At 35.7% G+C, this 17,934-nt stretch overlaps 1 protein-coding gene across 2 annotated transcripts in view; it reads right to left on the reverse strand.

Annotated features, from left to right (window-relative positions):
• ESPN (espin) overlaps positions 1-17,934 on the reverse strand; it is a 556,807-nt gene that overhangs the window by 363,810 nt on the left and 175,063 nt on the right. For both annotated transcript variants that reach the window (XM_053690388.1, XM_053690389.1), the window contains exons 3-4: positions 10,518-10,704; positions 7,783-7,965 (exon numbers count right to left, since the gene is read on the reverse strand). In XM_053690388.1, the coding sequence (XP_053546363.1) occupies positions 7,783-7,965; positions 10,518-10,704 (370 nt within the window). The remainder of the gene's footprint in view (positions 1-7,782; positions 7,966-10,517; positions 10,705-17,934) is intronic.

Genomic DNA, 17,934 nt, shown 5'->3' on the forward strand with positions numbered 1-17,934 from the left:
TTAATCCTTTGTTAAAGATGCAGCAATGCTGAAGAGGTGAGCCAATGTCAGGAGGCATAAATGTGCAGCAACAAATCAGCAACTTGCTCCCAGTAATGCACTGCTGCTCCTGTGCCTACCTAGGTATGCTTTTCAACAAAGTATACCAAGAAGAACAAAGCAAAATTGGGTAAAATAATTAAATTGGGAAGTTGTTTAATATTGCATGCTATGTGTTTAACCCCTGCAAAATGTTATTTACATAGTTAAAGTCAGCTCAGAGTAGCAATGCACTACTGGGACCATCTGGTGAGCCAATGACAAGAGGCATATGTGTGTAGACACCGATTAGCAGCTAGCTCCCAGTAATGTATTGCTGTTACTGAGCCTATCTAGGTATGCTTTTCAAAGGATAGCAGGAGGAGAAAATACATTTGATAATACAAGTAAATTGAAAAGTGTTTTAACATTGCATACTCTGAAGCATGGAAATTTAATTTAGACCAGTGTTTCCCAACTCCAGTCCTCAGGACCAGATATTCATTATATCTTAACTAGAGCACAGATGAAATAATCAGCTGATCAGTAACCATGGTTACTAACCTGCTCTCACCCTTCAGATGATTATTTCACCTGTGCTCTAGTTAAGATATAATGAAAATCTGGACTGTTAATGGTTCTGAGGACTGGAGTTGAGAAAAACTGGTTTAGACTATCATGTTCCTTTAAATAAACAACTGATGTCTAGAAGCTAACCTGCTGCTATACGTCTTTGGTTGGTTAGAACTGACATATCCAAAAATAAATTTGTGACTAAAGATCCTCCAAAGGACAGAACATTCTTGCCAAAAATAAATAAATAAATAAATAAATACATAATATTAATCATCATCAAAGAGCCAGATCATTTCCCCAGACAGAGAGAACCTTTTCAAACTTACTTTAGCAAAAGCACCAGTAAATTAATGCAGTCACCATTCAACCTAAATATATAATGCACCAGACAGCAGAGGAATGTGTGCAAGCAGAGATTTAGGGAAGGGTTGAATATTCACAAAATACAGATAAATAGCAACACACAAAAAAAATAGTGCACCTCTTACAGACACCAATAATCTGCAACTTCTAAATACAGCAAACTTACTAGAGATGTGCAATCATGGCACTGGGTCTTGGGAAAGAAAGTTTGAAGAACCCTGTTTAAAGGGACAGTTTTTGCAATAGAATTGTTATTGTTTTAAAAGATAGATAATCCCTTTATTACCCATTCCCCAGTTTTGCACAACCAACACAGTTATATTAATTTACTTTTTACCTCTGTGATTAACTTGTATCTAAGCATCTTCTGTCAGCCCCCTGATCACATGACATTTTATTTATTATCTATTGACTTGCGTTTAGTACTGTGTTGTGCTGACTCTTAAATAACTCCTCTGGTGTGAACACAATGTTATCTATACGGCCCACATGAATTAACAGTCTCTTGTTGTGAAAAGCTAATAAAAAAAGCATATGATAAGAGGCTCTCTGTAGTGGCTTAGAAAAAGGCAGACATTTTGAGGTTTAAATATTATAAAATATATTAATATAACAATGTTGGTTGTGCAAAGCTGAGGAATGGGTAGTAAAAGCGTTATCTATCGTTTTAAATAATGACAATTTTAGTGTAGACTGTCCCTTTAAGCATTTTATTATAGAGCAGAAGAAGGGAAATCCACAGGAAATATCCCATAAATTATAAAGTTCCTGATAACCAGCTGCCCAGATTGTTTTAATTTGAGTGTGACTATATCAATCTCATTTTGAATCAAGTCCTAAATAAATCTTTTACTAGTTACACTTTTAGCTGAATTCAATAACCGCTTACCCAGTATCACAGAACCTCACATTATACTATTAAATAAATTCAATAAAGAAAGAAATGAGTCAGCTTGTATATAATAAAGTGCTCTAAACATTAGAGCACTTTCTTTTTCACACTTGTATCAGTTTAACAGAATTATGGCAACAGAAAACAGTATATTTTTCTGAGCACACATAATTATTTTATCCTGACCACACAATTTGAAGAGTTAATTCAGATGAAGAGATTGTCCCTAAACTATTCATTCTTGTCAACCTCAGATAACATTTCCAATAGAATGTCATGGGATTATCTGATTAAGGTTTTATTACTATAACTGACTAACTGGAAATCATTCAGCAGCCTTTATTGTAACAAATTGATTTTAACTGTAATTTGTTTCTTAAATAAGGCAGCCTGCCCTCTGTCAGTGTTTATGTTTTATAATTAGATTATAACAACGGCATCTGGCAAGGTATGCTGGGTATTTGCTATCTTATATTTGATAAATCACATAAGATGAAATATTGTTTCCTATTTAAAGGGACATGACACCTAAACAAATTATTTCAGAATTCAGATAGAGCATAACATTTTTTAACAGCTTTTCAATTTACTGTACTTCAATGATCAATGTTTGCTTCATTCTTTGATATCCTTTATTGAAGGAGCAGTAAAGCACTCCTGGAGCTAACTGAACACATTGGTAAGCCAATGACATGAGGTATATTTGTGCAACTATCAATCAGCAGGTAGCTGACAGCTCCTGAGCCTACCTAAGTATGCTTTTCAATAAGGATGCCAAGAGAACTACGAAAATGAGATAATAGAACTAAATTGAAAAGTTGTTGAAAATTGAATGCTCTATCTGCTTAGAAAATATCTCAATGTAAAGAAAATCTGATTTAAAGTACAGTAAACTACTTTTACAACAACATCCAGATAACCCCAAAAGGCGTTACCTGGGGGGACCCCGAACTTTGATTATCCCTCTCAATATAGTGATGTTTTCCAACAACTGTGTGTATATATATATATATTTATTTATATACAAAGAATAAGTCTTTGGCATTGTCAATTACTTGTGACCCCTCTCTATTTATCTGTGTGCTCCTCCCCTATATGATTACTGGAGATATTAATGACAATCTACTGGAATTCTATCTCAAGAAATTCAGAACAATTAGTTTTATCTACTTATACGCTATCATCAGCCCCCAGTTACTGAAATAGAATGTGCATTCGTTGATGACATTTTCTAAACTACCTTGTTTGCGAATGACTATTAGGGATGGTTTGGTTTTACTTTTTGTCTATTTTTTATTCAGTTATCTGTTACAACATATAGCATTTGTATCTGCATTCAGTCTACCCAGGCTTACATATGTATATTTTTTTATTACCCTTGATAGATAAAAAAGGTTATTTAAAGGGACATGCTACTCATCTGCTTAATAACTTGAAAGTGATGCAGCATAACTGTAAAGAGAAAATGATTTAACGACAAAATGTATTTAGCTCATAAGAGTAAGCACTTTGTGATCCATGGCTACTCTTTTTAATGTCCTTTGCAAGCCAATGAGCTTCATCAGTGCTGAGTTAACACTTTTCTTTACAGTGATCTCATGGGATTTCACTGAAATCTCTCCAGATTTCATATTAAACTTCATTAAACTGAGGAGTAAAATAAAGTGACTGACATACCACATGCAAGTTCAGGGATTAGCATTCTGATTCCCTTTACAGTGGAGTGAGGCTACTGAAGAACCTTTGAGTGCAGCATCACTAGTGTTAAAATGAAATGCTATAACTAATTATAGCGTGTATGTTTTCTTTAGAATGGCCCTTTAATTCATTTTTTAAATTACCTAATACAAAAATAAAATACATGTATTTTGAAAAAAAAACTAAATGAAAACATATATGTGTAACGTGTCCAAATTTAATCATTACAAAAAAAATCATACTATAATATATAACTTCACCCAAATTTCCCTATTCCAATTTAATAATAATCTTATATTTCTCCAGTCCTCTCTTTTTGGAGAACATGGGGCAGATTTATCATGGCCCGAATGGGGCCGTATACACCTTTTTCTGCGTGAGCCTTTAGGACAGCAATCCGCCTGATCGGATACGATCGGGTTGATTGTCACCCCCTGCTAGCGTCCGATTGGCCGCAAATCTTCAGGGGGCGGCATTGCACAAGCATTTCCCTAGAAATGCTTGTGCAATGATAAATGCAGACAGCGTATGTCCGCTGCACTTTGATAAATCGGTCCCCATAAATGAAAGCAATCATTTCAAATCTGATAATTTGCTAGTATGTTTAGCGTAGCCAGATTTAGACATATTATTATTATTTTATCCCCTGTTCCTGTAATTTAATTCTGAAATTTTAACCGTTTAGTTCCTGTTGGAAATGGAATTCAAAATGCTGTTATATTCTAGACAGCCATTGGCTGCACACTCTAGTGACCTATTTATAACAGTCCCTAATTGGCCACAGCAGAGAACGTAACCTGTTACAACATGGCAGCCCCCATTGCTTTATAGACAATACTTATTTTGTCAATATTTAAACAACTAATTACCTTAAAAAATACATCTACATGTTATTCTTAGGCTAATCTTTTCTTTAACTGCATCATTCTATCTAGCGTTTACTTAATGTTTAATGTTCCCTTAAAAGCAGGGAACATTCAACACCCCCTTTGCGAAAAACACTATTCTCAAGGCAAAAATTACTAGAATTATGACAGGGGCTTTATAGTATGGCGAGATTTCTTCAAGAATCTCACAAGCCAGGGAGCTTTAGAGAATCAAACCCCTAGAGACAAACTCTACTGTATATATAATTCTATATATGTTAAAAACACACAATGAAATAAATGACTTTACAGCTATCGTTAACCCATTTTGATATTTCAAAAAAGTGAATTAATCTGTTCTTAATTACAAAGAGAAAGAAAAATAAACCTTAAAAAAATCTCAAAAAAACTATAAAAGAAAAAGAAAGAAAACCTCTAAAATTGTTACCGTCTTATCATGCTTGTCGTTAGAGATTTATAGTTTAAAGGGACATTAAACCCAAATTTTTTCTTTCATGATTTAGAAAGAGAATGTAATTTTAAACAAATTTGTAATTTACTTCTATTATCTATGTTGCTTCATTATCTTGATATCCTTTGCTGAAAAGCATATCTAGATAGGCTTAGTAGTTGCTGATTGGTGGCTGCACATAGATGCCTCGTGTGATTGGCTCACCCATGTGCATTGTTATTTCTTCAGCAAAGAATATCTAAAGAATGAAGCAAATTAGATAATAGAAGTAAATTGGAATGTTGTTTAAAATTGTATTCTCTACCTGAATCGTGAAATATTTTTTTTGGGTTTAATGACCCTTTAAGGGACATGAAGCTCAAAATTTTACTTTCATACAATTTTTTAACAAATTTCTAATTTACGTCTATTATCTAATGTTCTTCATTCTCTTGGCATGCTTTGTGGGAGCTAGCTGAACACATCAGGTGTGCCAATGACAAGAGGTATATACATATTTTTTTTTTATTTTTTTTTAAATCAACACTATGTAATTGCATCATAAGCACTAAAATGTTTTTAACCAAGAAAAAGCTACAGGGGAAACACATTTTATTAACTGTAACTTTGGTTTGATATTGAAAAAATATTAAGTTGATTTTCATTAACAAATTAAAATGACAGTGTTTAAAATGTATTTGTTGGTATCCATTTTCTGAAACTGTAAAAACCATATAATATGATTCTGGTATTTAGTAATAAGCTTTATACAGCGTGTAGGGACTCCCCCTAGCGGATGTAGTGGATTAACTGTCATATACATTATTTTTTGGATGCTGTAGTTGGTTTATAATAAGAGTACAATTACAATTTTTATTGAGTGCCCTACGTTCACTATATCTAGAAAGTCTCTCCAGTTTCTATGTTTATCTAGCATAGTCACTGAACCTTAAATACCTACCAATTGTTTAGTAAATAGATAAAGTACGACAGGAACTGAAATGAATGAAGAGTCACATTATAGTCTAGGAGACTGATGTATGCTTTCAACATCAGTCAGTTAAAGTTCGTGATCCAGGCGCTATCCCCAGATTATTTAGCTTGTAGTGCTGCGCATGCACACTGTTTCCGTGTGGCTCTACTAGCTAAAGAAGCTGGTGGTCACTATTCAATATCTTAATGCCAGAATTATGTTTCTTATTGATTGTATAGCTGGAAGATTTTTATTTTTTAAAAAAAGTGCTCTGCAGAGGTTTGGATGGGGAGGTCCTTTGTTTCAAAGATAAGTTTAACACTTTAAAAAGGAGTTGTGCACATCTGATTCATTATCAATGGAGGATCTAACTAATGTACTTTCATGTTTTGCATTAAAAAATATATTTTTATTGTCCCTTTAATCCATAATGTTAATGCTCTGCTCTAAGCTGGGCGACTTGTCTCTTATTTCCCAGGAATCCTCACATGCAGTTATTTCTATAGATCGGGATAAAAAATATCCCTAGAGTATACCAGTCGGGGGGGGGGGGGGGGACACACATCGCCTGCTCTGAGCAGGTGGACACACATCGCCGAAAATCAAGCCTATCGAGTACGATCAGGTTGATTGACACCTCCCTGCTGGCGCGAATCTGCAGGGGGCGGCGTTGCACCAGCAGCTCACAAGAGCTTCTGGTGCAATGCTGAATACGGAGAGCGTATTGCTCTCCACATTCAGCGAGGTCTGGCGGACCTGATCCGCACTGTCGGATCAGGTCCACCAGACCTTTGATAAATATCCCCCCATATGTTTATTATATAAGACATATAAAACTCCAGTTCTTGATGGACTCAAGCTTGGCAGGTTTTCAAAACCCTTCTAGTTAAAGGGATATGGATCTCAACATTAAAATGTTACTGGTTTAGATAGAACAAGCAATTTACACATTTACTTTGTTATCTAGGTATCCTTTTTTTTTTTTTAAAGACTCAAAAGTGTATACATTTCTGAAGCACTAGACGGCAGCAGTTTTGCAACAATGTAATACATTGTTGCAAACCTTGCTATATTTGAATGCTTAAAAGTGCGTAACATTGTTACAAATAGACATGTGCATGGCGAAAAAATTCGGTTCGGTTCGGTTCGGATCGATTCGGAATTTTTCGAAGTTCGGTTCGGATCGATTCGAATTCGGAAAATTATGAATCGATTCGTTTCGGATTCGTTTCGGATTCATTCGGATTCGAAGAAATTCGGCTGGATTCGGTTCGATTCGGTTAAATTCGGTTCGTAAATTCGGCATTTCGGTAAGTGTTAGGTGGGATTAGACTAGTATTATACTGTATATTAGGTGTTAACCTAACATACTGTACAATACTAGTGTAATCCCAATGGCCATCCGAATTTACGAATCGATTCGGTTCGATTCGGTTAGATTCGGAAAATTCGGCAGAATTTTAATTCTGAAATTCGGTTCGATCCGAATCGCCGAATTTGCCGAATTTGCCGAATTTCCGAATCGAACCGAAACGAATCGCACATGTCTAGTTACAAACACTCATGCAAAAGATGCCACAAAACTGCGATTTGTTGCTTCAGACCGGCTCACTTTTCTGATCCTACCTAGATATTTTTACAAATTGCACGCTCTATCAAAATCATGTAAGATTAATTTTGAGTTTTATGCTCCTTTATAAAGGAAAGGTGAATATATCAGATGTAGTTTATGACTGAAAGCATGCTCTATCACTTTAAGTAGAGATAACAATTCACTACCCCCTTATAAAATAAATATTTGACATAATGATTTAAAAAAACTTGGCTGCTATAGTTTATTAGGGCACTAACTTATCTATATAATGCTATTTTGGAATTAGTTTAAAATCTATAATGTCACTATGAATTTTTTCTCGTTGCTATAGAATGTCAAAAATAATATAACCTCTAGCTCTCCATTCTCTGCAGCATCATGTAGTGGAGTTCCTCCCCAACTGTCTGTAGTAATTTCACCACCATGGAGGAGAAGCCAGCTTAGGACCTTGGCATGACCTCGGCTAGCAGCAAAATGCATGGCGGTTGCTCCATCAGAATCCTGGTCAGAAAGACTGATGTCTGTAAAGCTCATCTGTGAGAAAGAAAAAGAACAAATCCCATTAATGACCCAATATTACAATATATTAGTATATTATTATTGGTGTGTTTAGTACAAAGCACACAACAGTCATTTAAGTAATCATTCAGTAACCATGTTCCTCAATATTCAAGAAACGTTCTTCAAAATAATCCACAAAAAAATTGAGACTCACAAGCTTCAATCAACACTGAAGACCAATATTCTACTAAAGAATATGTGGATCTAAAAGCTTTAATAAAAGAGTCCAGTAGACACAGATAAAAAAGATAGGGATATTCATAGACTCATGGATGGGGTGAGAAAATATAGTGGGGGGGGATCCTTAGGGTGGGGGAATTTGGGTGATCCCTTAGACTGACAGCCTTCATGGGGCGAGATCGGCATATGGTGGAAATGGGGGTAGCAGTTGGTGAGGGGGATTACTGCAGGTGGGTGGGTGCAACAAGGGATGAGTGTGGAAGCATAAACAGCAGCCATGAGAGCAGCAGATAGGTAGATGTGGCCGGAGATGGATGTAGACCGTGGGTGCGGTGCCTATGGACATGGCAGCCGGGGATTTAAAGCAACATAAAGGAGAAAAATAAATACTCAGATGTGTTAGAGTATTTAATTACTGCACTATTTTTGGCACAGAACTATGGTTTTAACCCAGGCAAAAGCTGCAATGTACTGCTGATCCTGAACTGAAGGTTTTCATTGATTGGCTGCTGCGCACAAATACCTCCCCTGAATTCCTCATTGGCCACATTCAGCTCTGGACCAGTGGTGCATTGTGCTCCATAGCGGACTTCATATGTTTACTCCCATTCAGGGGTTAACACACAGTTCTATGAAAGCAACAGTGTAATAATAGCATGCTCTAGCACATTATTGCATTTAGCTTTTAATGTACCAGTAGAAACTTACAGAAATGTGAAAGAAGCATAAAAATAATATTTCAAATGCCCAACAGTCAATTTCAAATTTTATTACAATTATATTTGCAATAATTCCATTTGCAAAAAAATCTTCTTTTTAAAAGTTAGCATTTCTTAGTGATAACAATCGCACAACCTGCTGATAAAATGGCAAAAAAAAAAACTGCTGTGATATTCAGATTGGGCAATCACTTGGCTAAAATATCAGTGGGAGAGTTACAGGATTTGATATTAGCAGCTGAATTAAAATGTTAAGTTAAAGGGACAGTAAACACCAGCATTTTTGTTGTTTTAAAAGATAGATAATCCCTTAATTATCCATTCCCCAGTTTTGCATAACCAACACAGTTATATTAAAAATACTTTTTACCTCTGTGATTACGTTGTATCTAAGCCTCTGCAGACTGCCCCCTTATTTCAGTTCTTTTGACAGACTTGCATTTACTCCTCAGTAAATTCACGTGCATGAGCTCAATGTTATCTATATGAAACACATGAACTAAACGCCCTCTAGTGGTGAAAAACTGTCAAAATGCATTTAGATTAGAGGCGGCCTTCAAGGTCTAAGGAATTAGCATATGAACCTCCTAGGTTTAGCTTTCAACTAAGAATACCAAGAGAACAAAGCAAAATTGGTGAAAAAAGTAAATTGGAAAGTTGTTTAAAATTACATGCGCTATTTGAACCATGAAAGTTTTTTTTGGACTTAAAGATTCAGGCAAACTGAACTTTTCGATGCGGCACAAGTCTAGAATTATTTCTTCACCGTTTAGTGTTCCCTGGTCACATTCACTAACAAAATACCCTCAGTTTGCCTGAATCTTTAAGGAACAAATATTCTGAAAAATTAATTTAACAATAGTGCAATAAAAAATCTTACAATACATAAGAGCATTGTCTTTTTGTATTTTATGTTTAAAATGTCTCCTGCTCACAATAATTATTAGAATGCAGACTAGTAATGAGCGTTCTCACTGTTCTCTGTGAGAGCCGGTACTTGCGCCACAGGTTATCTATTAAACCATTAATATATTATGCAACTGAAGGTTCACTTAGAAACCACATAATAAATAATCTAAATTGCATCACAGTCAAAAAGGACACAAAACACCTTTGAGACTGTAATATAAAAAGTTTTATTATGTTTCATAAAACAGCTTTATTGGTCCCCAGCTGCTGTGCGCCTATAACCCTGTGAAAAAGTGCCCAGAGTACAATAAGCGCATTGCGCATGCGCAAAAAAACGGGTTACGAGTAACTTAGAACAATTACAGGAACACAGGATTTTAATGATGTCACAGATGACTAAAAAGGGGCGGAGCTACACAGACATTTTAAAACGGCAGCAGGTGGAAAAGTAAGTGATTTAACTTGAAAACGGATTATCTTTAAAAACTGGCATATATTTGTAAAAAACGATCTAGGGCAACTTTATAGATATGTTACAACTATTTTTGTGTTGACTGTCCTTTTAAATGTTCCTGGGATTTAATTTGGGCAGCCCTATGTTTACTTAATATAATCCAATATATAAGAAGGTAAAAAAAAAGTAATTAGGTACAGGGGGTACAGATCCAATTTGGAAAAACCCCATAAAATCATAGAAAACATTGGAGCTGAACTTACCAACCAAACAATGACTGAACTATGTCCCATTTGTGCTGCTGCATGTAAGGGAGTCATTCCATCTGTAGCTCGTATGTGGGGGTCAGCTCCACAATCCTTAACCAAATACTGTATAACTTCCAAATGACCCTCTTGACAGGCTAGGTAAAGGGGTGTGGCACCATTCTTTGTCTGAGAATTAATAGCACTAGGAAAAAAAAGAATAGAATTGTTTAGTTTAAATTGCATTAAAATTTGCAACATAGGTAAGAATATAATTGTACATTATAATGGGACTCACAAAAAAGGGAAAATTAAAAAGAATATAAAATAAATAAATTACATATTGAAATAAAAATAAGCAGTTACAAATTGTATTGTTCATTCTCTTTAAAAATAGTAACAAAAATAATCTGCAAAAAATGTATTTTATAACAAAACTAAAATTTGTAGACATTGTGCAGGAACAAAAATGATTTAAGGTGCACAGTAGAAATCATAATAAAACAACACTGAACATGTAAATAAAATGATATGAAATTATAATACATAATTTAAAGTGTATTATTTCCCTTATTGTAAAACTACTTTTCTCGATTCAGCTAGTGGGGTAAACAGGGGTAATTCCATGGGTGTTGCTGAAATTTCTCCTCTTTGTTTATTCTTTCAAACTAAAAAGGTAGTGAACTTGTGCCAAAATATACAAAACGCTTATTACTCTAATAGATTTTTATAGAATTCCCTGAGGACAACCCCTATAAGTATCAGATGTGTGCGACCCAGGTTTTTAGAATCAGGCCCCTAATTATTGTGAAGTTGAAACCTTACACAATAAAAAATCCTTCAAGAAAAAAACACTGTTGCGCTGTACATAGCAGCTTAATTAGCAATACTTGACAAAAAGGGTATGTAAAAAAAAATTACATTTTAATTAAAAAAATTATGGTAATAAAAATAAAAACAAGAAATTAAAAAATCTCCAGAGGGGAGGAGACCATCAATAAAACAACTTATAATGTAGTATCAGAGAATAAAATAAAACAGAAATGAAGTGCATACATAAGAAACAATGAGATTCTCATACACTTCAGAATGCACAATGGGTTAAAATAACACATAAGAACAAATAAAGTTCATATCCATGAAATGGACAAATTCTAAAAAAGGAGGCTTGAGTGCGGTGAGCGAACTCAAAATGATAGGAAGACGACCGGGAGGATTTGGCTTCAGTTCACACAGAGTAGTCCTTTAGATCAACCAGCAAGGATCCGAAAACGTTCATTATGCTATTTCCATATAGCGTGCAGAAGGTGGTCTTAAACAAAGTATCCGCTATGTTGCGGTTTGAAAGTTGTCACTTAGTGACAGGACTACGGGTGCCGGTGAGGGACAAAAAGCATAGGTATAAAGAGAAATGCGTTTCAGCCGTTCACAGCCTTTTTCAAGCTCTACAGATAATGCGTCCATGGTGCTTTATATACCGGCACACTACTGATGCAGCGAAAAGGGGCGTAGGTGTAATTTAAAAATGTATCAAATAGGAAAAAGGGGGATTAGAGTGCCGTATATCTCAGACAGGGGCGCACTATTAACAAATGTTTGACAGATTTATAATCTTAACATAGACTTTAATATTTCGAACCGGCAATAACATCGGTAATAGAAGATAGTAAGTCAGGAATGAAAAAAGTGGAAAGGGTGAAGAGATCGATATCTATGAGATACATGATGATCCTCTGTTCACACTGTTTTGCTTTTAGCATTTGTTTCTGCACAGATTTCAATTTCACATTTTAATGTCAGTAATACAAGTGAGGTGCAATGCGAATGCGACCTCGCGTTCGCATTGCACAAAAATCATTGCGCTCACGAGATTATGCTTCCATAGTCTCCAATGGGAGCCTCGTTCTCATGTTGTCAATTAAAGCATGAGAATTAGCGCAGCAAAGGGGGTAAGTCGAGTAGTGATGGGCAGCAATTGTAAATATATATGTATATGACTATTTACACATGTTAAAACAAATATATATGTATATAAGCATATACATATATATTTACTGGGAACACACAGTTCCCCTAGACCACTAAGTAAAGGCACTTTTCAGTGTCTTTTAAAAAAAATAAAAATAAAGATGCCATCATTTTTATTTTTTAATAAAGATTATTATATTGAAATTTGGGGCCAATTGGGGCACTTTTAGAAAATTAACCTGAGATCTGATCTCCAGTTAATTTTCTGAGCGGTAATTGCTACTGCAAGCTTTCGGTAGCAATAACCAACCACTTGTAATGGCTAGTTATTTATTGCATGATAAATTAGTGCTCCACTTGTAATCTAGGCCTATGAGGCATATCTATCAAGCCGTCAACTTTGTTGCATTCGACGGCACCAATACGCTCGCCTAACATCACGGCCGCGGACCTGAATATGATCTCCATATTTATAAAAAAAGCCAGCAAAAAGCTGCGCACCAAGTACGGGGTGATGAGCAGCGGACTGTTGTTAACTAGCAGTCATCGATCACGCTGCTATTCGGCTTTTTACCAACATTATTTATACCCTGTCACTAAACACTGCCACTATACTAAAATGTTTACCCCTATCACGCCGCTCCTGGACCCCGCCGCAACTTTATTAAAGTTATTAACCCCTATCCTGCCGGTCCTGGACCCCACCGCAACTAAATAAAAGTATTAACCCCTATTCTGCCGCTCCCGGACCCCACCACAGCTAAATAAAAGTATTAACCCCTATTCCGCCGCTCCCGGACCCCGCCACAACTAAATAAAAGTATTAACCCCTATTCCGCTGCTCTCGGACCCCACCGCAACTAAATAAATGTATTAAAGGGACATTATACACTCGTTTTTTTCTTTGCATAAATGTTTTGTAGATGATCTATTTATATAGCCCATAAAGTTGTCTTTTTTTTAAAAAATGTATAGTTTTGCTTATTTTTAAATAACATTGCTCTGATTTTCAGACTCCTAACCAAGCCCCAAAGTTTTATGAGAAAGTCAGCTACTTTCTCCAGCTTGCTCCTGTTTGTGTAAAGGGTCTTTTCATATGCAAAAGAAGGGGGGGTCTTATTTCCCACTTGCAGTGGGCTTTCCAACTTCCTTTTATTTTTAAAAAATAAAATAAAAATAAAGATGCCATCATTTTTATTTTTTAATAAAGATTACTATATTGAAATTTGGGGCCAATTGGGGCACTTTTAGAAAATTAACCCGAGATCTGATCTCCGGTTAATTTTCTGAGCGGTAATTGCTACTGCAAGCTTGCGGTAGCCATAACCAACCACTTGTTTAGACTCGGGGCTTATGTTAGGGTGTTAGGTGTAAACATAACTGGTTTTCTACCATATAAATGAATGGGATATCTGGCAGCATCGAACATAATCTTTCTAATATGTGATACAATCACTGTGGAGGGGGCGCACAAGGTTATATATATATATATATTAAAAAAAAAAAAAGTAAAAGTAAAAGTGATCAATACTGGCCCCTAGAGGCAATTTGTAACTACGACAAATAATACAAACAGATCTTAATACAGACCAATAAAATCCTGTAAATATAATATGGTAAAATCTCCTTTAGTATAGAGAAAAAAATAGAAAAAGTCTTTTTGTATGATGAACTGATAGTTGGTATTTGGCAGCCTCCTCTTCACCAGATGATCCAGAGAAGAACTATAAAACAGAAAACGACAGAGGGGCGCCTCATGTGTAGTATTATCTTGGTGATGACAGAGATATAATTGAATAGCCAAATCAGTACTCACATATGGAAAATTTGCTGCAGCATCACTGTATTGGAAATATCTCAGAAAGGGTGAGCTGTTACACCTACACAAATCTACAGCCTGTCCCTACCAGCACATAAGTGTGCTTGTGGAATATGTGAGTACTGATTTGGCTATTCAATTATATCTCTGTCATCACCAAGAACATAATCTTTCGCTGCTTTCAGACTCCCTTTGATCCCTATGACATTCGTGGTCTCCAGGGTAGCGGATTGAAAACCAGGTACGCTGGGCCGGAATAGCCGCGAGCGTACCGGTTAACTATTTGATAACGTTTAAAAAGTGTCAAATAGTGCCGAATGTGTATTTGGAACATCTGTAATGACGTAAGCATTGATCTGTGTCGGATTGAGAACAGCGGATTGTATGTTACGTCACAAATTTCAACTTTTGCCAGTCTGTAGGCTTTGATAACTAGGTCGAATCAAGCTCGCCACAATTACGCTGGAATTCCAGCGTATTTGCGGTTGACGGCTTGATAGATATCCCCCCATGTGTTTAAAGTTTTAATAATCCAAATTGTATTTATTAATTGCACACAAGTCGTGAATTGATATTAAAGGGACATAAAAGTGCATCAAGAATATTGTGCCATTGCTTGCATATAACTATGTCTTTAACTTCTGCAAACAGGATTAAACGCATAGTTAGGGTCAGCTCCAGAGCAGGAATGCACTACAGGAATCTAGCTTAAACACATCATGGTAAGCAAATGAGGAGAGGCATACATTGCATAGCCACCAAACAGCAGCTAGCTCAGGGAAGATCAGTTCTGCTCCAGAGCCTACCTAGGTATGCTTTTCAACAAAGGATACCAACAGAAAGAAGAAAATTTGATAACAAATCATCAATATGATGATAAAAAATCATCAATATTGAAATAATTAGCCTGCATGTTTGGAGACATGTTTTTTGTCGAAGGTCTATGGAAAGTCTTGTAAGAATTCACTTTAAAATTCTGCCATTTCTTATTGAAATTTCTTTGTTTTTCATGCATTTAACCAAATCTCACATTTATATATTTTTATAGTTCAAACTGTTTTTTAAAGTCCATTTGATTGGAATGAGATGTTTGTTGTAATGAGAGAAAACCAGCTTATTTAATGTTATTACTAATTTAATTTTCAGAAGGCAAATACAATTAATATTGTATATTATGAACTAGGGATATGAAAACCAAAAATGTCCTTTTGTGATTCAGACAAAGCATACAATTTTTAAAAAGTTTCCAATTGACTTCTTATTTAAAATTTGCTTCGATCCCATGGTATCCTTTGTTGAAGAGATACGGAGGGAGGTGTCTCGAGCGCTACATTACAGGAAATAGTTCCCACAGGAAAAGGGCCCTCAATACCTCCTGTATTTGTTTGTTTTGTCTCTTACACGTTTTGTATCATGGTTTATTTAAACAAATTGTGCCCATGGACAGTGCTGCAGAATATGTTGGTGCTTTATAAATAAAGTATAATAATAATAAATAGTGAATGGAAAACATTCGTGCAAAACTGTGGCCATATAGTATTTCAGACACGTGCACGCTCCTGGGCTTACGTCTTTGGTTTTCAACAAAAGATACAAAGAGAACTAAGAAAATGTGATACTAGAAGCAAATTAGAAAGTGGTTTAAAACAACTGCATGCTATCTAAATCACTAAAGAAACATGTTTGGTGTTATGTCCATTTAAAGTGAATGTGCAAGGAAGACTAATACATTTAAAAAAATAGCTTCTATTAGAAGCAACAAAATTGTACATTTATCTTTAACAGAGAAACATTTAAAGGGATAGTAAGCACCTTGTAATTACAAGACAGTTCTGTTGTCTTCATATAAAATAACATCAGCCAAGTTTAACCAAGTCTGCTGCTGAGGATTTTATCATATGCTTTTCAACAAAGAATGCCAAGAGACCAAAGCAAATTTCCTCTATCTATTAATTTTGATTTCATCTATCTTTAAAGGGACATTAAACACTAACGCCTAGATTTAGAGTTTTGCTTTAGCTGTCAAAAGCAGCGTTAAGGGGTCCTAACGCTGCTTTTGGCCGCCCGCTGGTATTTAGAGTCAGGCAGGAAAGGGTCTAACGCTCACTTTCAAGCCGCGACTTTTCCATACCGCAGATCCCCTTACGTCAATTGCGTATCCTATATTTTCAATGGGATCTTCATAACGCTTGTATTTAGAGTCTTGGCTGAAGTGAGCGGTAGACCCTCTACTGACAAGACTCCTCCTGGAAAGTCAGTAGTTAAGAGCTTTATGGGCTAACGCCGGTATATAAAGCTCTTAACTACAGTGCTCTAAAGTACACTAACACCCATAAACTACCTATGTACTCCAAAACCAAGGCCCCCCCACATCTCCGCCACTATAATAAATATTTTTAACCCCTAATCTGCCGACCGCATATCGCCGCCACCTACATTATCCCTATGAACCCCTAATCTACTGCCCCTAACATCCCCGACCCCTACATAATATTTATTAACCCCTAATCTGCCCCCCCCAACGTCGCCGCCACCTAACTTCAAGTATTAACCCCTAATCTGCCGACTGGACCTCGCCGCTACTATAATAAATGTATTAACCCCTAAACCGCCACACTCCCGCCTCGCAAACACTAGAATAAATAGTATTAACCCCTAATTTGCCCCCCCCAACGTCGCCGCCACCTAACCCCTAATCTGCCGACCGGACCTCGCCGCTACTATAATAAATGTATTAACCCCTAAAGCTAAGTCTAACCCTAACCCTAACACCCCCCTAAGTTAAATATAATTTTAATATAACAAAATAAATTAACTCTTATTAACTAAAGTCTTCCTATTTAAAACTAAATGCTTACCTGTAAAATAAACCCAAACATAGCTACAATATAACGAATAATTATATTGTAGCTATTTTAGGATTAATATTTATTTTACAGGCAACTTTGTATTTATTTTAACTAGGTACAATAGCTATTAAATAGTTATTAACTATTTAATAGCTACCTAGTTAAAAGAATTACCAAATTATCTGTAAAATAAATCCTAACTAATTAATTTAATTAATGTAATGATAGTGTAGTGTTAGGTTTAATTGTAACTTAGGTTAGGATTTATTTTACAGGTAATTTGGTAATTCTTTTAACTAGGTAGTTATTAAATAGTTAATAACTATTTAATAGCTATTGTACCTAGTTAAAATAAATACAAAGTTGCCTGTAAAATAAATATTAATCCTAAAATAGCTACAATATTATCGTTATATTGTAGCTATGTTAGGGTTTATTTTACAGGTAAGTATTTAGTTTTAAATAGGAAGACTTTAGTTAATAAGAGTTAATTTATTTCGTTAGATTAAAATTATATTTAATTTAGGGGGGTGTTAGGGTTAGACTTAGCTTTAGGGGTTAATACATTTATTATAGTAGCGGCGAGGTCCGGTCGGCAGATTAGGGGTTAATACTTGAAGTTAGGTGGCGGCGACGTTGGCGGCGAGGTCCGGTCGGCAGATTAGGCGTTAATAAGTGTAGGTAAGGTAGCGGCAACTTTGGGGGGCAGATTAGGGGTTAATAAATATAATATAGGGGTTGGCGGTGTTAGGGGCAGCAGATTAGGGGTTCATAGGGATAATGTAGGTTGCGGCGGTGT

Source organism: Bombina bombina, chromosome 8, assembly GCF_027579735.1.
Source record: "Bombina bombina isolate aBomBom1 chromosome 8, aBomBom1.pri, whole genome shotgun sequence".
Classification (NCBI taxonomy): Eukaryota; Metazoa; Chordata; class Amphibia; order Anura; family Bombinatoridae; genus Bombina; species Bombina bombina.